The following is a 19,693-nucleotide window of genomic DNA, read 5'->3' on the forward strand; positions in this document are numbered from 1 at the left end:
AGGACACCCCCGGCCCCTCCCCAGTTAAGACGGGCGGTTCTGCAGGGAGCTGGCCACCTGTCCCCGGGAGGAGAGGGCAGGTCTCCAGGCCTCATGGAGGACAGGCGGGAAAGGCCCTTCCAGCCCGTCTCATGCCCCTGATCTGGCCAAGCAGGGCCTCCAGCTAATGTCCACGGTACAAGGAGTTGCCGGTTTGGCCAGACTGACAGGGACAGAGGACAGCCCAGTGGGGACCTGCCAGCTTGTGCTCATGTCCACTGGGGTCGGTGGACACTGAAGGCCCCATGGTCTGACTGGAAGGTGGACAAGGAGTCCAGGAGAGGGGTCCGGGTGGCCAAGCATGCGCTCAGTCCTGTACTGAACATTTTTCTGGGGGAGGGGCGCCAAAGGACTAATGGGTACACAGAGAAATAGATAAATATGCCAAGCTTTTTCTTTGTTTTCTTTTTAAATCAGGCATTTATAAACAAGAAAGCATACATTAATTACATAAAAATAGTTCTCGAGTAGTAGCGTTAAGTCCTCATGACGTCATTAGCAGCAGCGAAGGAGAGACCGGGCGAGATGCAGGCGCTCCTGGCGGGTTCGCAGGTGGAGCTGTGGGTTTTTCCTTAATTGAAAAAAAAGTGTCGTTTGTGACTCCTGACTTAAAGCGAGAACAAGACGGCCCCCCGGGCCCGACGGGTTGGGGGGGGGGGACGGAACCGGTGGGCTCGGTGCCCCGGGGCGTGTTCCTCCTAGGTTAAAAACAGCCCGGAAAACAGGACAGCTACCAGGTAAGAAGGGAGACCTGAAAAGGAACCACCATACACACGCATGACACACGAGTGTAAAAGGAAAGCTATTTACACGCCGGGCTTTATCACACCGGCTGCTTCTGCAGGAAAAGCAGAATGTTCTGAGTTAGCTGCTCCGTGGATGAGTGTTATTGCTGTGGTTTCTTTCCCTTCGTTAAAACCCTTTCAGCGTGGAAACAATGGGCGGTTACACCGAACCGATATGGTTACAACCATTCCGATAACGGGCGTCACGCACAGGGAGGGCCGGCAGCCTGCGAGACAGACCCCTCTCCTCCCTTTTCCTGAAGAGGGCTCCGACTGCAGCTGCACCAGCGGGGGCCTGGGGACCTGCACCCCCCCCCAGACCGGGGCCGGGGCCGGGCAGCGGGCGCCTGGGCCCGGTGGCCGGGGCGTGCAGGTGCCAGGAGGGGGCAGTTCCAGCGGAGGGAGAGCCAGTGCCCACCCTCCACCCCACAACCCCAGCTTAGAAAAATTACCTCCCTCTGGAGCCTAAAAACTCAAAGAGTTAAGCAGCGCAAACCACGTGGCCTCGGGCAGCGGGTCCCGGGGGCCTCCTGGTCTCACCATGATTTGCAGACTTGGCAACAGAGCACAGCCACACAGAAGCACACTGACACACTTAAAGCTTTGCTCCAACTGAATCATTTAGTTTCCCTTGAAGAAATGACTGAAAAAACACAACTCTGGAAAAACAAGGCTAAACACAGCATTCTGCGTGTTGCGGGACGCAGCTGACCCTACATAGGACACGGTAGTAATGCCCGTCGGTGGACGCACGTGTGGCAGAGGGTTAGAGTCCATGCATACAGACTGAGTAAAACTGCAAAGAAAAACAGAAGCAGAAAAATTAAAAAACAACAAAAAACAGAACCAAACGAACGCTGCATACACATGATGTCCCTTTTGCATTGCACTTGAGAAGGGGGTCCAGCAGCACCTGGCCCTACCCAGTAAACCAAGGGCAAAATCCCACAGACGGTGCCGTCACCCAGTCTCTGCTCGACTTGGCGACGGTGTCACCACCTCCCGCAGCCACCGTCCTGCACCAGCCACCTCCGCCTCCCGGCTCCGCTCGCGGCTGCCACGGTGTTGGATCAGCGGCAAGCAAAGAATTCTGGGAAGATCTTTCTGCACAAATAAATACCACAACTTTAGGACGGGCAGCCACCTCGTCTACTGGGAATCACTTTTTAAGCTTGGGCATGAGAAACCTTATACAATTCGCATACAGTTGAGTAAACGAGGTTATTTGGAATAAATGCAAGTTAACTCATTTCAATAGTGGCAGATTCAATTGCTACTGAAGACATACTTGGGGGTAAAAAGACGAGTCAGGGTTTGCTGTACAAGACGCTGGAAGGCACAGAACTACCCCCCGAAGTTCGGTTTTTGCATCTTCATCCTCATGTGATTCCCGTGTTCAACCAAGCACCAGAGGGGTTTCCAAACACTCGAGCACTTAGGATATGGATGCTCTAGAAATCAGTTTGCAATGTTGAAAGTAAAAACCTCAGTTAACTGGGGAATAAAAAGAGAAGGGAAGATTTTTGACAAAGTGCAGTTCTAAATATACGCTTAAATGAATGAACAAACAAAAAGAAAAAATGAAATAATGCTGTGTTTTGTTCCAATGCTGCAGCCTCAGTCCCCAGACAGAAGAGCGATGTTGCGGAACTGAGAGGGTGGCGTGGTCGAGGGCGTGTGTGCCGGCCAGCGTGGACCTGCCTCCCGGCATCCCTTGACGACGGCGCCCCTTGGACGGTGCTTGCAGACACACGTGCTGATGGCGCAGGGCCGGGGCGCGGGCGGCGTAAGGCGGCGGGTTCCAGCTCATCAGGCGTGCGTGACTCTCTCCGTGCCCTTCCTGGTGGCAGCACAGGAGACCTGGGTCCTTGTCGCTGAAAAAATAGACTCTGGAGAAAAACCCTTCGTGTCCTCACGCAGCTGCGGGCACAGATGAGCTGTGATGGCTTTGAGGGGCAGGGCAGCGGCCACCCCGGCTCCCTGGCGGGTCCTCAGGTGGTGTCACGTGTGGGTGGGGCTTTTAAAAGTTAGTCATTAAAAAACATGTTGAATTTTCTGAACATCAAGTCTCCTTATTGGTTTTAAATAGCTTATAACAAAAGTGTAAATGTTAGAATGTTCTGGCAAGCGCAGGGCCAGGCGCAGCCACCAGCTGGCCTCGTCTCCAGCTGCACCTGGGGGCCGGCTTGCTCACTTGAACTTGGCCAGTAGAAAATTTTGCAGTGGATTCCAAAAGTATGTGGTTCCAAACACTTGCTTGGTTATAGGCACAGTAAGACGTTGTGCTATATGGACTGGAGAGAGGGGCAGGCCCCCGCCAGGCACACAGGGCCCCGCCGCTGGCTTGCCGCCTGCCTGCCCGCCCCTCCCTGCGGCGTCCACACCCGCACAGCAGACAGCGGGCTCCAGCTAGGGCTCCAGCTCGGCTGTGCTCTCGCCGCCAGCAGCCTCGGAGCGGGGCCGTGGCCACAGCTGCTCCTGCAGCCCCTTCACCACCTTCTCCAGGTGCTCCCGGGCCTCCCGCTCCCGCAGCAGGTCGGCCCGCAGCTGCTCGCGATCGGCCTCCGCGTGCTGCAGCTTCACCTGCAGGTCCTCGATCTGCAAGGGACGTCCTGCGTTAGCAGTGCCCACCCCACCCGGACGCCGCCCCGGCCCGGCCCTCCCTCCCAGTGCACAGGCTCGCCCACCCACTGCCTGCTGGGAGCCAGGCCAAGCCCAGCAGGGCCTGGGGGGTGTCCTGGGTGGCACCAGGACAGAAGCCCGGGCAGCTCTGCCACCGACCTGCTCGGACTGCCCAAGAGCGCAGTGGCCTCAGCACACCCTCCCGAGGTCCTGGGGGACCTGCTGCCCAGCTTAGGCTCCTAGGCGGCTGTGAGGCCAGAGCAGGGGCTGTCGCACCCACAGCCCCATCTCTCAGACCCTGGCCGGACAGGATGGCCAATCAGGACATGCCAGTCATTTAAAAGTGCGTGAAGTGGGGGTGCAGCCCTCCCCCAGAGCAGGAGGCTGGAGAGCCTCAGGCCACGACACCTCCCGCAGAGGCCGGGTCTGAAGCCCTGCAGCGCCTGAGTCTGCTGTGGCTGGGGTGGGGTGAACAATGAGGTGAGAGGGTTCCTGAGGCGCCAGCAGTGCCCACGCCTGCCCGTTACCCCAGGCCTGCAGCCCAGCCCCGCATACCTGGGCCGAGTACTTGGCCCGCAGGCGGCCGGCCTCGCAGCCCTTGTCGCACACCCGCGCCTGCCGCGCCTGCTCCAGCTCCCGCTTCAGCCGGACCCGCGCCTCGCTGGCCTCCTTCATCTTCTTCTCGTTCTCTGCCCGCAGGCGCTCGATCTCCTTCCTCAGGCTGCGCTTCGCCTCCGTGGCCTCCCGCAGCTTCTCCTTCTTGGCCACACGCAGGAACTCCAGCTCCTGGGGGCGGCGGGACACCGGGCTGAGGCCCCCAGCCCCATGGGGTCCCAACAGAGTGTCCCCTCCCCTCCTGAGGGCCCTGGTGTGCTTGCCGGCACCTACTCGGGCCCGGGGTCTGACGAGGAGGTGGCTGCGCTTGGAAGTGTCCCCTCTGCGCCCCACTGTGCCTGGCCCCAGGGGAAGGGTTCACGCAGGCATCATGCTATCTGAGGGCCCTGGGGGCCCCACGCAACCTGACGGGGACAGCCGCCCTCCTCGGCCTCCGAGCCCTTCTTGGAGACTTGCCCCTGCAAAAATGCTTACAAACGTGTGTGTGGGAAAGTCGCACCTTCAACCAGAAGCAGGGAAATGGGGTGGAGGCTCTGAGCGAGTGCCTGAAACCCATTCGGGAGGACGGTGGCACCCGGGGTGACTGGGGCTGGGCTGTGCTCAGAGCCCACATGTGAAGCTGTCCCAGAGCTGCCAGACGCTGGTGGAAGTGTGAATGCAGCTGAGACCTGGTGGGCCAGGCCGCAAAGCCACCGTGCAGGGGCCCCGCCCTCCCCGAGGCGCTGAGAGCTCCGACAGCAGAGAAAGGCAGCAGGGGAAGCGGAGGACGCAGGCGGCCCCAACCTCGGTCTCCAGCCCCCTCTTCAAAAGCAAGCAGTCGACTGTGGAGTCACCCTGCTCCCGGGGCACGGGGCACGGCGGGGCCCAGGAGGCGGTGCCTGCAGAGCCGCCTGCGCGCTCCCTGCCGCGACACGGCCCCTGGGCCTCACCTGGTGGAGGCTGCGCTTGGCCTGCAGCGCGGCGCTCAGCTTCTCCTCCTGCTTCACCCGCATCTTCACCACCTCATGCAGGAACTTCTCTTTGGCTTCCTTGGTGTCCAGGCCGCCCTCCAGGGCCTGCCGCAGATGCTCCAGCTCTGCCTCCAGCCCGCTGCTTGGGGCGTCAGCAGGGGCCGTGGCATCGGGGGCGGCGGGGGCCGCGGGTGGGGCGTGCACGCCCGGGGAGCTCAGGTCCTTGGCAGAGCTGGATGAGGTAAAGGACGGAGAAGAGAGCGAGGACAGGGAGGAGGTGACTACGGAGACAGACAGAAAAGACACCAGGTTACCAGAGCGGTCTCTGCACACAGCGCCGCCCGAGGAAGGGCCGGGCCGGGACCAGGACCCTCCCTCGAGGACAGGACCCTCCCAACGGGGAGGGGAGCAGAGGAGCATCTGACACTCACACTCCTCCCTGCTCTCCACTTCCACTTCAGCCTCCGAGTCCTTGTCATCCTCCGGGGCGGCCACGGGGGCTGGCGTCCCTGGGGCTCCGGGGGTGTCCATGGTCAGCTTCCGTTTCCGAGGCTGGACGCAGGTGGCAAGAGGCCCGGGGGCCCGGGAGACAACGCAGGCACGTGGCGGGCTGCTTACCTCCTTGTGCTGGGCCGGTGGTGCCAGGGCCACGTTGGGGGCCACACCCGTCTCAAAGCTCTTGTAGGAGTAAAAGCTGCAGGGGACGGCGAGCGTTGATGCCTTGGTGTCCCCCCCGCCCCTGCACCCCCTTCTGACGGCCAGCATGCACCCTTTGTCTCGGGACCTGCTCCTGCAGACGTGTGAGGGAGGAGGACACTCCAGACGGGGGCCCAGAGAAGCCGGAACCGGCACCCAGTGTAGAGGAGGCTCTAGATTCCAATCACATGCAATTCTAATGCACTCTCCTGATGCTGTAAAAAGGACCAGCTGCCCTGACCGGAGAGCCAGGACCTGACAGGTAGCCTCCAGGCCATGCCAAGCACATACAGGCTCAGGGATGATCAAAGCAGGAACCTGCCTCGCCCGTTGGCTCTCATCCTGGGGCCTGGTACTCACCTGTCTCGAATCAGGGCCGGGAGGTGCGGGGAGAGCTCTTTGTCACTCGCAGAGACTGCAGGGGACCAGGGTCGGAAGGCGGAGAGGCGCTGGCGGGGGTGGACGCAGCCCAGGCTCTGTTGGGAGACATGGAGGCAGAGATGTGCGGTCAGAGGCTGAGGGCTGCCCACCTGCCTGCCCGCCCTGCCCGCCGGCCGCGCAGAACCTTGCTGGAGGAGCCGGCCAGAGTCCGCAGCCAGCCAGACGGCTTGTCCTTCTCAGAGGATGTGGGGTGCTGGGAGGGGGTGTCATCTGCTTTCCTTATGGAGGCCGGGGGTTCAGAGGTGACCTGTGAGGACAGGACAGTTCTGCTGGCAGGCTGGGTGGCACCTCCAGGCCTAGGGCAGGGTCTCCGGCCCCCAAACTCAATCCTGTACGAGGTGTGTTCTGTAAGTGACACGGAGGCCCTGCCACAAGCGGGGATAGCCGGAGCTGCTCTGGTGCCGCTCACGGTGGGACTGGTCCCACTGCAGCCCTGCACACGCCACGGGGACTGGTGCCAGGCAGCCAGCAGGAGCTGAGGGCCCTTTGGTTCAGAAGGGACCCTTGCCTCCACCCTCGCGTGTGGGAGGGGCAGCCCAGCAGGCAGGCTCACTGGCTGAGTGTAGGGCCCCCCTGGGGCCGCCCAGAGCTTTCGGGGAGCATCACACAGCACCTCCAGAGTTTCTGGATTTCACCAACTGGAACTAATATCAAAGACTCCCTGTGGGCCTGGGGCGGCTGAACACGCGGCAGTGGAGCAGTCCCTGCCCCACCCGCCCCAAAGAAACACTCCCCAGATGAAACAAGCGCACTAGGCCGGAGAGGAAGCCCCTCGGCCTTCCCAAGTCTCCCTGTCAACGCTGCTGCCCGGCCCCCAGCTCTGGGTCTGCGGGACGCTGCGGTCCGAGCAGACCCCAGGCTGGTGTCAGATTCCCTCCAACCTGCCGGCGCCAGAGTCCCGAGGACAGAGTCCCTGCCTGAGAAAACAGAACAGTGTCTGAAAAACCGATGTTCCCCGCCACGGGCTCGGGGCTGAGCAGACACTACGAGGCCATGGGTGCGCCCGAGAGGCCACAGCACGGGCCACACACCAGCACTCACCGACAGCAAGGGGCCAAGAGGACGACACCCGGTCAGTCCCCAGGCCTGACCTCGGAGCGGGTAGCGGATGTGGCACTCCCTCCGCATCAGGGAACACTTCCTGAACTGGCCCTTGGGGCATGTGCTTCCTGGGGGGTGGGGGGTGGTCAGCCAGGTGCCAGCTCACCAGGACATCACCACAAAACTCAAAGAGGTTTAAGGTTCCACCCAGACTCACAGAGCCAAGGAGCCAGCACGACGCCTCCCCTGACCCCACACAGCCTGGCTCCCTAATTCTGCCCCAAGAAACAGGGAAGACAGACAGTGACCTTGCACCTATGGGACCGGGCGGCAGATGCAAGGACGCACCAGCCTCCATCGCTGCCCAGGGGCAGCCTGCCCACCTTGCCCCGGGAAGACGGTTCGGAGCTGAACCCGCAGGCGGCCGTGGGTGGTCTGCTCAGACCCGCAAACAATCACTCAGGAAAGAAAAGCCCACCTGCTGTTGCTTTTTAGGGGAAGCGAGTCCAAGTCTGCCCGCCTCCCATGGTGAGTGCGTGTGGGGCTGGGCCGGGCGGGGCCGGGACGCCTGCCGGGGTGGGGCTTCCTGTCTGAGCCGAGTTCTCACGGACAGAGAAGCCGCAGCAGCTGAGCAGATTCTGAGAAACCCCAGAGACGCCGAGGGGATGTGTGGGACAGACGACTTGGGCCGCAGAGACCAGGCCACCCCCACGCAGCCTCGAGCCCCTGGCCTCCTGTTCACCCCCACCTCCGGCCCCACGCGAGCCCACTGTCAACCCCAGGATGTGGCCGGCAGAGGCCACTCAGGTGCCAACCGCTCAGACGCCCGTAAGAGGAGAAATCCCCGTGCCTCCCACGAAGCCCAGGGACGGCTGTGACAGTGAGGAGGCAGCACAGGGGCGCGTGGGGGACGGGCCCGCCGCCTCTCCCTCACCTGCAGCCCGGGGAGGTAGGAGCTGCTTCACGCCTGGACCAGTCCCAGCGGCCGCAGGCGGCCAGGGACAGGCTGCGCGCGGTGACAGCCGTGCGTCCCACTCTGCAAGGAGGTGAGGCCCACCTCCTGACCCCGCTGTGCGCCTCGCTGCCAGTCTGCGGGCCCAGGACACGCCCAGGCAGCGGCGCCAGAAGCCGCCAGCACAGTGCCGAGCCGTGGGTTGGCCCCAGGAGACCCCCACCCACAGAGTGCCCCTACCCAGGGACACGCAGAGCCACACGTGTCTGACACCGAGGTGAGGACACATGCGTCTGCCCACAGAGCACACCTCACACGGGGTCTGTGCGTGTCACCCAGGGGCCTGTGCAACCTGCAAAGATCCGGGAGAACAACCTGGGGGTGACTTCACCCCCACGACAGCCACGTCGACCCAGGCCAGCATGTCAGCCAGATCACAGGCACTAGCTGTGGGTGGGGAGGTCAGGAGGTGGCCATCCCCCAAGACCAGCACGGAGGACAGCAGGCAGATGGGGGGCCACTAGGAGCCAGGGCGGCTTCTGGCAACAGCCCCAGGCCCCAGGCTCACAAAGGCCCTACTTACTGCCTGAGTCCCAAGGCACTGCAGGCTGGCCCCGCAAGCAAAGTGGGGGCTCCCCTCTGCCCTGGACGGACCACGGGCACCTGCACCCTGTGCTAAGGCCCAGAGGTGGGGTAGGGTAGGGTAGGGAGGAGGAAGGTTTTGGGTCAAGGATGAAGTTTTCCTTGGATTTGAGTCCCCCAACCCCCAGTGCTGCACTGAGAGCCCCAGGTTCTGGCAGCTTGGACGCTGGCCCCTGACCTGGGCATCTAGGGCCCACAGGAGTGAGGGCCTAGGGGAACACCCCCAGGGCCTGCCCTGCAGCCTCCGACCATTCCTCACGCCCCACCCTGGATATGTTAAAACAGAGAAAACACGCGTGGGGAGAAAAGAAAGGGGAGAGCACGCCCCGGATGCCGGCTGGTGGCGCTGGGCTGAGGCCTGAGCGCACAGCGCGATTTCTTCACGTGCAGAGCTCCAGCTGCTCCACGGGTACTGACACCCCCAGCTGCCGGTTCTGGGGTGACCCTGGCAGTGCAGAGGGCGGCTCCCCCTGGCTGGCCGGGCACGGAGCTGCCCAGCACCGCCCTGGACGGAACAGGAAGGGAGTCTGCAGGGGTGGAAGCAGCCCGAGGGCACGGGGTCAGACCCAGCACCAACGGTGACACCCCAAGGCTGGGGCCCCGTGGGAGGGGCTGCCAGGTGGGAGGAAGTGGTGGCTCTGAGTCAGAGGGGAAGGTCACCTTCCCCACCCAGGTCCACAGTCTTACCCATGGGCCCTGGTGGGAGGCGGGGACCTCAGGCTACGGGCTCTGAAAGCGAGGTGTCAGGACCCTGCCCGTCCCAACTAGGGCCGCAGGTGCTCAGGGAAAAAGCAGCAGCGGCCTCGGTCTGCCCAGGTGGGGTCCGCTCTGCCCTGTGCACGGCCACCTGCGTGTCTCCACTGTGCCTGGAGGGGGATGCCTGTTCAGGGCAGACGTCAGCTTCAGCCCGAGCACGGCCTCACAGGTGGGGTCGCCAGGGGTGGGGCACAGCCCCGCTCACAACTACAAGGTTGTGCGCACACATGATCCGCCAGAGAGGAGCAGCACCCTCACCAGCACCGGACAGGGCTGCTCTGATTTTGTTTTCTTGCTCTGCGGGGCTGACGTCAGCCATCACCCCCAGATCCTCCGGTCTGCACCAGGCGATGTGGCTGGGGGACCAGGTGGGAGGAGCCACCCAGGGAGAGGCCACACGAGCAGCGCCAGTGTCCCTGGAGCTCTGGACCCTGCCCAGCACCGTCAGGTATGAGAGCTGTCCCCACAGAGAGGACACTCTGTGCTGCAGGGCCAGGCCCTGCGGGCAGGACAGGACTGGGATGGGAGTTCTGCCCCCCGGGGACCAGGCACGGGCGCCGTGCTCGGTGAGTAACCCGCCTCCGGCAGCGTGTGCACAGCAGGTGCCCTAAACCGCCCAGCTCCCAGACTCTGGTCTGAGATGGGAGGAAAACGGGGCCTGGAGTGCAGGCTGGGTCCCCCAGGTCTCCGGTTAGCCCGGGTCACCATGAGGAAGCTACAGACACTGGGCCGAAGGCAGGAGGAGGTGAGTGAAGCGACGAACCAGGAGTCACAGGCCTCCAGGCGCCAGGCAGAGAAGACAGTCAGGAAGTCTCTCTGAAGACCCTATTCTGCCCAACATGCAGAAGGCCTTGGATTGAATCCCAGCCAGTTCCCCAGGGGCCAGGAAAAGAAATCTGAAGTCACAGATGGGACGAACAGCGGACTCCTCACCCGTCCCTACCCTCAGCTCACTGGGGGCCTGAGGGACCCGAAAGGGACAGAAGGCTGATGTCCGGCAGGCTGAGTCCGGTCTGCACCCCATGGCCAGATCTACTCCAGCAAGAGGCCCATGGAGGGTGCCACCAGGCACCGGGGTCAGTGCGCTCAGCTGACTGGGCCGTCCACTCCCAATTCCCAACTGAAGCTGAGCACCCTCCAACTCGGTGCTGACCATCCCTGCTCAAACCTCTGGGCACAGGACTGGGGTCCAGGTCTGCAGAGAGACTAAGACACCCTGATCAAGACGCCACACTTACCGAGGGGTCAGAGGTCCCGCATCCTGCAGTGCCCACCGGGGGGCAGCTCCCGGCAGGCAGCCTGGTTCGGCAACAGAGGGGGGAGGTGCAACCGAGAGCTGGCCAGAACACTGCGGTCAACCTTTCCTCCCGTCCAAGAGAGCAAGCAGCTCCTTTGTCCAAGGGACCACCCAGGGACCGTGCAGAGAGCAAGTGCCCCATGGGGCTGGACCACGGAGCGAGGGCTGCACCTCAGAGGCACAGTATCCCTAATTCCACGCGGACACTTCTGGAGCACCGCTGGGAGGGCGCTGGGTTAACACCCTCCAAATAAGCTAGAAGTGGTGGTCTGGTCCCTGAACGGGCCCCAGACACGTGAGCACCCCGACAGAGGCCCACAGCGCCGGCGGGCAGGGCTCTGCAGGGACATGGCACATGGGGTCCCAGGACAAGACCTGGACACCGAGGTGGCTGCAGCTGGGTGGTGGAGACGGTGGGCCGGGGGCCTCGGCACACGCCCAGGGCCACGTGGGGCGACGCTTCTTACTTCTCGCTCATCAGCAAGCAGAGGGCCCCCGTTCAGTGAGCCGTCTACACAGTGACCAGAATTAGCGTGAGCCCATCTCCAAAGGTCTGCACATCACCTGAGACCCTCAGCGGTAACAAGGCACAGCAAAGGAGTCAAAGGACAGAGCGTGGGAAATGCAGGACCCAGCACCTGCAAGTGTCCCGCCTCTGCCCATCGGTAAGGTCTCCACCCCAGGTCGGGTGACACCTCTGCAGCCACGGCCCCGCCACCTCCTCCTCCAGCAACCGAGGAACCTGGAGAAATGCATTTCCTCTTAAATTATGGTTGGTGACAACTGGTTAGAAGGACACCATCAACCTGGCTTCAGGCCCGACATCTGCACGGGGCCGGGTGAACAGCACAGGTGCCCCCTCCGTCAGCTCCTGGAAGGTGGTCAGCCTCTCCCGGGAAGCAGCTTCACTTCTGGACACACACCACCGAGAAGGCAAAGGCTCCACAGATCAGCCCAGGGGCCGCGTCCCAGTCTCACGGGTATGAGCACACACCCTCCGGGTGAGCAGGGGCCCCCGTGTGACGCTCACACAGAGCTGCGTTTGCCCTCCCGATGCACGTGCTCTGCTGCGTCACACACCTGCCTGCACCCCTCCCTTAACCTCTTCCGCAACCCCTCCTGTATCTTCTCCATCACCCCCTCCCACACCTTCTGTCACCAGGTCGCAGCTAACGAGGAGGGAAGCCTCCCAAGGGCACACGGAGAGCCGCGCTGCCGGCTGGGGAGAGCAGCCAGTCTCAGATCTGAGCTGGAGGCAGCTGCTCACCCACACGGCGCCTGCACCACTCTGCCGGCGCGTGCACGGTCAGGCGACAGGGACAGCTGTGTACCAAGGGCACAGGCCGGCTGTGCTCACCCAACACCCAAGGAGCTTCTAATTTCAGGGAAGGTTTCTGGGAAGTGCGGGGTGGACGGGGGAGAGGGACAGCCGCTGTGTCTTGCCCAGGAGGCACAGCCTGGGAGTAAGATCTCGGGCCAGGTCGCAGCACCAACCTCCTCCAGGAAGCCATAAATGACAGCGCGCCCCTGGAGGCCAGCACGGTGGAAGCGGCAGGAGCACCCATACGCCCAGTTCTTAAACAGGAGATAGTGGCCCCGGCCAGGCCCCCGAGGGCCGCGAGCGAGGTGGCCGAGCTCAGTCCGACGCGCGGCTGCAGGGGCTGCTGTTGGAGCAGCACCGCCACGGCTACGTGAGCTTCATTTACGTGTGGTGGAGAACACAAGGCAAAACTCAGCTCTGGCTCCCACATGTCCCGCCTGCGCCGCGACCTGGGGACACCCCGTCACATCTCCCGAAGGGGAAGGCTGTCAGCGCAGCTCCCTACGACCAGCTGCTCCCTCACGCCGACCATCTTGGAGAAAACCGGGCTGCCCACGGCGGTTAAGGTTCGGGTGGTGAAGGCACTAGGAATGGTCCCGCGGCCCGAGCCCCCGCCCCACCAACGCCTGGACGACACCAGAGCACAAGAAACAAAAGATGAAACAGGAAAGGGGGGTTCGTCAAAATCAAAACTTCTGTGCTTCAAAGGACGCCACCAAGAAAGTGAAAAAACAGCCCACAGAATGGAAGAAAAAAGTTGCAAATCATGTCTGATAAGGGACCTGTATCCAGATAAAGAGCTGCCAAGCTGACAAAAAAACCACCAACAAGGCAAAGGATTTGAACAGGCACTTCTCCGAAGACACACCCACGGCCAACAGGCACAAGATGACGTCCCCGTCACTGACCGCCGGGGAAACGCACGTCACATCCGACTACACCCCACGGCGGCTACGAGCAGAAACCAGCAAACAAGTGCTGGTGAGGACGGAGGGGAACTGGGAGCTGTCGTGCCACTAGTGGGAAGGTAACGGGGGCAACTGCCAGGGAAGCAGCCTGACGCTTCCTCAAGAAGTCAAACGCAGAGCTACCACGTGATCTAGCAACCCCAGGCGTCCGTAAACACTGGAAGGGACTGAGAAGGGGACCCCCAGGCCTTGCCCTGTAACTTTCCAAGCTGTCACAACTGCAGGAACCCAGGCCGAGGAGCCGGGAGCACCCGAGACCCCTCACACCCGCGCGCTGAGTCCACAACCACCTCAGCGAAGAGCACGGTTCACAGAGCACGGCGAGGAGCCCCTCTGCCCCATGCGACGGCTGCAGCTGTGTCAAGCGGGACACGGAGTGCTGCTGGGGACGTGGAGAGCCTGGGGCCTGCTGCGCCACTGGTGAGGGCACGGCGCCACAGCAGCACTAACGTAACGGCCACAACATGGAAACGACCCACGTGTCCATCAGCAGGTGAACGGATACGCAAAACGGGATCCGGGCCATCCACACACTGGAGCATCACTTGGCCTGGACAAGGAGTGAGGTGCTGACACTCCGACACGGTGGCACCTTGAACACATGGCACTCGGGGGATGGAGCCAGACGCAGGCCGCCGCGTGGGGTTCCACTGACGTGAAGCATCCAGAACAAGCAAATCCATAGACAGACAGTGATCAGTGGGCGCTGGGCGTGGGGGTGCTGGCAATGTTCTAACATGAGGTTAATGGTGACGGTTGTGCACAGTAAAAACCACTGAGCTGTATATACTCTCTGAAGGGGTGAACTCCATGGTGTGTGATTACATCTCAATAAAGTTGTTATGGTGCCTATTAAAAAAAGGAAATGAATTGTTGGTTGAAAAACCAAAGCACTGAGGTCAATGGTTCCGACACACATTCCTCCCAGCAAAGGACGAAGCCCCGAGGAGCAGCTCCAGGCAGCCATGGGAGCAGCCACGAGAAACACCAGATGCGTGGCAGAGGTCATGGGAGGTGCAGTCCTCACAGCCAGGGGTCCCTCGGGGCCTGGCGTGGGCGTCTTGGCTGTGAGGGGACCGTGGTAAGGACTCTGCAGAGGGTGGGCAGCCCTCAGGGAGGGGGCACAAGCATGACCCAGAGGCCACTATGTGCTAGGTGGGGGACAGGCCCCTGCATCAGGCCTGGGTGGGACAGGCAGCCAGGGTACCTACCGGACGACAATGTGGCCCTAGCCAGGGTCCTGCAGGGGAGGCTGGGGCAGCTCACACGCAGGGGTTCAGGCCAGAGGGGTGTCCTCATGATCCCAGAGGCCCAGCCTGGCCCCCATGGGAGCCCGACCCCCAGCTCTCAAACCTGGTGCCAATTCACACGTTGGGGCAGATGACACCGCTCAGACAGCAGTTCACACAGCAGCGGACAGGGGGTGCTCTCAGGTCATCGGATGGCATCCACCTGCAGGTACCCACCGTACCCACCCCCTGACCCTTGGCACTTGAGGACCCACATACCCCTAGATGACATGGCCACCTCCCAGGCTGGACGCCCGGGGGCAGCGTATTCTGGAGAATCGACTCTGGCGTCATCTGTGGTGGCACCACCATCTCGTGAACCACTCAAGGACCTTACACCCCTGAGAACACGGCTGCGCCCCTCGGACAGAAGCCTCAGAGCCAGCAGGGCCTCGGAAAAGCGGTAAGAGACATTCTTACGAGCCTACAAATCGGCAAAAACGTGTCTGAGTGTCAACGGAGCATTTTTCTAAGTTACAGGTGTCCTCTGAAAACCCCGTTCAGGACTCCTGACGCAGTGCCATCTATTTCTAATTTACAGGCTACAATAAAAATACGTCTTTTTTCAACGGACAGATTTTAGCACGGAATTCCACTCCTAAGTGATATTCCCCAGTTAGAAATTCGCTGCACACTCAGAGCTGAGGCAGGAATAAGCGATTACATTACCCACGGATTCCAGGTGAGGAGTAACACAACACACTTGGAAGCGTTACTGAGATTTCCAAGCCCCCAGGGGCAGGGACCAGGGGGGTTTCGTCCCCAGAGCAAGGACAGGTGAGTGTAATGACCACAGCCCAGCGGGCTCGAGGCGGGGGCTCCAGGAAGGGCACGGGGAAGCCAGCAGCCAGGCCAGGGGGGCTGGGGGGTCTCTCCATGACACCAGGTTGTTCGTTTTGTAACTCTTCTGTCATTTAGCAGGTCAGCAGAAAAAGAGCCCGAACCACAAATAAAGAGATGGTAAGTTCCTGAGGGACAGCACCCTACCCAGGGGGGCTGTCACAACAGCCAACCCCAAGAAGCTGCCAGGCCACGACCTGGGAGCGGGCGCAGCAGCTTCCTCCGCACACTCTTGACCCCAGGGACGGCCCAGCAGCCCCTCACGTGGGGCCGAGCTCAGGAGGAGATGCCCCGGCCGCAGGCCCAGAGGAGGGGCAGAGTGAAAACCCCGGCACAAGACAGTCCCGCCAGCCCAGGGAGGCCCACTGCGCCCCCGTGGGCCCGTGCGGCCAGGGCCAGGGCGAGCACACGTCCTCACCCCGTCAGGAAGCAGGGAGGGCCCCCGATAACGGGTAACCGCAGACCAGCATGGACCCCAGAGATGGACAGGTGGGTGGGAGCCACCACGCAGACGCCCACAGACCCTACACACGAGGGGTGGGTGGCCCTTAGGGTAGGAACCCCAAAACAGGTCCAGCACAAGAGGAGCAAACGCAGAAGGAACCCATGCGTGTGGACGGGCCAGTGGCGCGGACCCTGCCAGCTCCCGGGCACGTCACCCCACCCAGAAATGCCCACTTCGCCAGAATCTCCTGCCACGGGGCAAGCTGGGTGCTGAGTGGGCCAGAGCAGCACCCTGGGGGGTGGGATGCGGGGGTCACCCCAGTTCCTGGAGGTGGGCCCATGGCCACATGCTGGGCCAGCCCTGCCGGGCCCAGAGCTCACTGGTCAGATGCTGCGGGCCCCCCACCCCAAGGCCTGCAGAGAAAGGCAGCCCCTCCCCCAGTGAGGGCAGGGCCTCCGGGGCCACAGCCCCTAACCTGTGCTCTGTGGCAGGGCCCGCGAGAGCCCCCGCCGCCCCCCAGGCCGACCCTGAGGCCCGGGCTCAGCACCCGGCGCCTGAGCCGGCCCAGGGCCTGCGCTGCGGGCCGCTCCTGGGGCCCCGGTCTGGGCACTGCAGGGCTGCTTCTGTAAGCGCCATTACTATTGTCTGCGTGATGGTTCACGCCGCATGTTATGCTTGAGTTAACCTATTTTCTGTTTATTGTGGAACAGAGGAAGCAGGTTAAATCTGCAAGACTACCCCAAACCCCAAAATGAAGCAAAAATAGCAATTTTGAAGATTCGCTTTGATTTTTTTTTAATTTAAGTAGGTCATTTCTGTTACTTCCACACTGTCGATAAGAGTGAGTTAAGACTTTTCTAAGGAAACAACCCTTGCAGGATGCTCGGTGCCACTTGGCACGTTTCCTCCCCAAGGAGTCGGGACACCACACAGGACAGACCCTCCGGGCTCCAGTTGCCAGAAGGAAGCTCCCGGGGTCAGGTGTGCCACCAAGTTCCCAAGCCCACCTGGAAATGCCCACCAGCCCATGTCTCTCAAAACACAAAGAAACCCACGCATGTGGAGAGAGATGCTGGGGAAGGAAGCGGTGGCTGGCCATCCCTCCTGCAGGGACTTCAGGAAAGAGGGGAGAGGGGGCTCACCCCATGGGGGCAGGGCGTCTGGGAAGCAGTTTCCAAGAAGGGATGTCAGGCGTGACCCCGTGGCTCTGGTGCGCCTAGTCCCCACTGTGCCATGGACCTGCCACCAGGCCTATGGCCACCAAGGCCTCCTACACCCGTAGCCCCACACCCCTGCAAAACCTGTTACAATTAGGAAATGAGTGGGAAGTCCCCCGATGGACCAGGCAGGGTGGAACAGAATCTTTCTTTTCCTTTGCAGTCACTGGAAAGTAACCGTTAAAAATATTCTTAAAAAAAAAAAAAAAAAAAAAAAAGAACCAGAACCTCAAGAACAATTAAGCTGTTTTGCAAATCCATGGGCTTTGTTCTGGGGCTTATTTCAATTCTTCAACAATGTTCTTATTTCTTGAGGGGTGGGGAGCAAACGGGGCTTTTCCCAGCACCCTGACTGGCCAGGAGAGGTGCCCACGGGCATGTGGCCAGGGCTCAGCAGAGGTGGCAGGGACACACACCACTCCATCCAGAACGAGGAAGCGCGGCAGCACAGGACGCTGCGGCCGTCCTTCCTGGAAGGCTGACTCAGAGCCGCCTTCATGTGGAGAGTGTTCCCTGCGGCGGCGCGTGGGGGGGCCCCACACCACCGGCCCACGGCCCTCACCCTCACCTGTGAAGGCCGCTCAGGAGGATCAGCCCCCCACCTCCAACAAGCCTCTGCCCCAGGAGCCACCAGGACACGTGGGCGTGGCCTGCAGACGCGTCCCCGCGGGAGCAGCTGGCACTGGGGGAGGGCAGGCCCAGCGTTCCACAGGGGACAGTCCAGGGGACGCCAGCAGCTGTGCAGCCATGCTGGCTGCGCTGGGCCGGGCCTCTCCCCCCAGCACTCGGAGCAGCGGCCCTGAGTTTCTGCTCACCTCACACAGCCACAGACACACCAGACACACAAAACACCAGGTGCCGTGGTGCGCCCACACAGTGGTCTCGGCTCCCCTCTCCTGACCACCCCCACCTGCCCTTCCCCCATCGGGGCAGCAGGGGCGAGCCCCCAGTCCCCTGCTCTCCTCACCACACCCGCGGCCCTGCAGGCCCCACACGGTCACCTGCCCTAACCTGCCCCCTCCTCCGAGCTGCACGCCTCCTAGGTGGGGCCCCAGGCTGCCCTCAGCTGTCTAAATCCACAGCACACCCCCACCGCCCTGCAACCCGACCCTGACAAAGACCTCATCCCTGACTCACGGGACACCTGTCAGGCTGAGACCAGGGGCATATGTGGGTGTGCATATATGTACTCACACGCGGGCACGGAGCATGCAAGCGTGGAGCGTGTGCACGTGTAACAACACACACTCGTGTGTAATCTGTCACCTGCACCGGGTGAACAGCTCAGGGAAGACCGGACAAGGGGGGCCTTGGGGATCAGCGGGGGCACAGTTGAGAGGAGGCCTTTCACAGGCCAGAGCAGGGAGAAGCCTTTCAGCCCCAGACGCAGGCAGGCTGCTGGGGCGGCTCCCGCGTGGCCGTGGGACAGGTACCAGCCGAAGAGACCCCACCCAGCACACATCAGACCAGAGCCCTGCCCCAGACGCGGCCGAGGGCTGGGTCTCAGGGCGCTAGAGGTGGAGGCCGCAGAGACCTCTGGGACCCAGCGGCCTCCCACCTCGTTCCAGCAAACAGCCTTCTTGGTCCACAGAACACCAGGTGTGCAGGAGAAGATGTTACTCTCTGTAGAAGAGACCAGCAGGTGGACAGTGGAGCACCTGGGGGCCCAGGTGAGTGGCCCCAGATTGCACGGAGGGCAGTGGGGGCTGCTGGCATCCCACCCCACAGGACACTGACTGGCGCCATCTCACCCATCCCCCGGCCCCGCGGGAGGAGCAGCTGGGCCTGGGGAGCCGGCGAGCCCGAGCCCGCCGGGTCTCTGGGCGAAGCAAGCCTGCTACCCGTTCCGTGCAATCCCCGCTTCCCAGCCTCCCTCACGGCTGCGCCCTGTGGTGAACCACGGGTAACCACCCTGGTCCGCGGAGGGCGGGCAGCGGGGAAGGGCCGGGAACCTGATGGCCAGGGTCCTTGGGAAGGTGACAGAGGAGCTGCCAGCCCGGCACAATGTGGCACCTCCGTGTGGGCATGAAACAGACACACGGGGCGGGCGGGCTGGTTTTGCGGGGGAGCTCCAAGCACCGAGCACTCCAGGCCGGGAAGAAAGGCCCGGATCCCAGCAGCCATCAGTCCCGAGGGCACTGCCACGGCCCCAGCGGGCCGGCCCTGCAAACCTCAGAGCTGGGCTCATGCGCCTCCCACGGTCAGCTTCCCAGCGCACAGACACACACCCTCCAGAGAAGCAGGTGTGCGGGCCCTGCTCGAGGGCAGCAGAGCCCCCGGGGGAGTGATGGCGCCTCCGGCTCTGCGCATCTGAGGCCCGCGGGAAATGGCAGTGCACCCACCCCCCCAACCCAAATTTCAACGCTGACCGTGCAGGCAAGTCACCAGGCAGGACCAGGAGTGGGGGTGTCCCTGCCCCTTCTGAAACAAGCCCGCACCCCACCTGGCCCCAGCCCCCCCGCTCCCCTGGGAGGCCCTCAGAGGATGGGGCCCACAGCCCACACACCCATCTCACGGAGGGTCCCCCCGCTGCCTGGCTCCAGGCTCTACCTCCTAACATGTCACGTCCGTGGGGAGCAGACGCTCCCAGCACCCACTGTGAGGCGGGCCCAGAGCTTGCCACCACTCCAGGGTTGGGGGGTGGCGGTGCCCGGGACCAGGTTCTCGGAGGCCAAACTGCCACGTCAAGAGATTTCCATCTCTCACCATGTAAGGATTTTTCCTGTCCAAGGCCAATGCTTTCTCTGTCTTTAAAATCTAAATAAAAATACCCCCAA

General features: G+C 62.4%; 1 protein-coding gene across 2 annotated transcripts in view; it reads right to left on the reverse strand.

Moving 5' to 3' along the window:
• Positions 1 to 415: 415 nt before the first annotated feature.
• Positions 416 to 19,693, reverse strand: part of SKI (SKI proto-oncogene) — a 60,322-nt gene continuing 41,044 nt past the window's right edge. For both annotated transcript variants that reach the window (XM_074377664.1, XM_074377665.1), the window contains exons 2-7: positions 6,273 to 6,395; positions 6,068 to 6,183; positions 5,443 to 5,705; positions 4,991 to 5,292; positions 4,002 to 4,232; positions 416 to 3,422 (exon numbers count right to left, since the gene is read on the reverse strand). In XM_074377664.1, the coding sequence (XP_074233765.1) occupies positions 3,234 to 3,422; positions 4,002 to 4,232; positions 4,991 to 5,292; positions 5,443 to 5,705; positions 6,068 to 6,183; positions 6,273 to 6,395 (1,224 nt within the window). In that variant the 3' untranslated portion in view covers positions 416 to 3,233. The remainder of the gene's footprint in view (positions 3,423 to 4,001; positions 4,233 to 4,990; positions 5,293 to 5,442; positions 5,706 to 6,067; positions 6,184 to 6,272; positions 6,396 to 19,693) is intronic.

This window comes from Camelus bactrianus, chromosome 13 (assembly GCF_048773025.1).
Source record: "Camelus bactrianus isolate YW-2024 breed Bactrian camel chromosome 13, ASM4877302v1, whole genome shotgun sequence".
NCBI lineage: Eukaryota > Metazoa > Chordata > Mammalia > Artiodactyla > Camelidae > Camelus > Camelus bactrianus.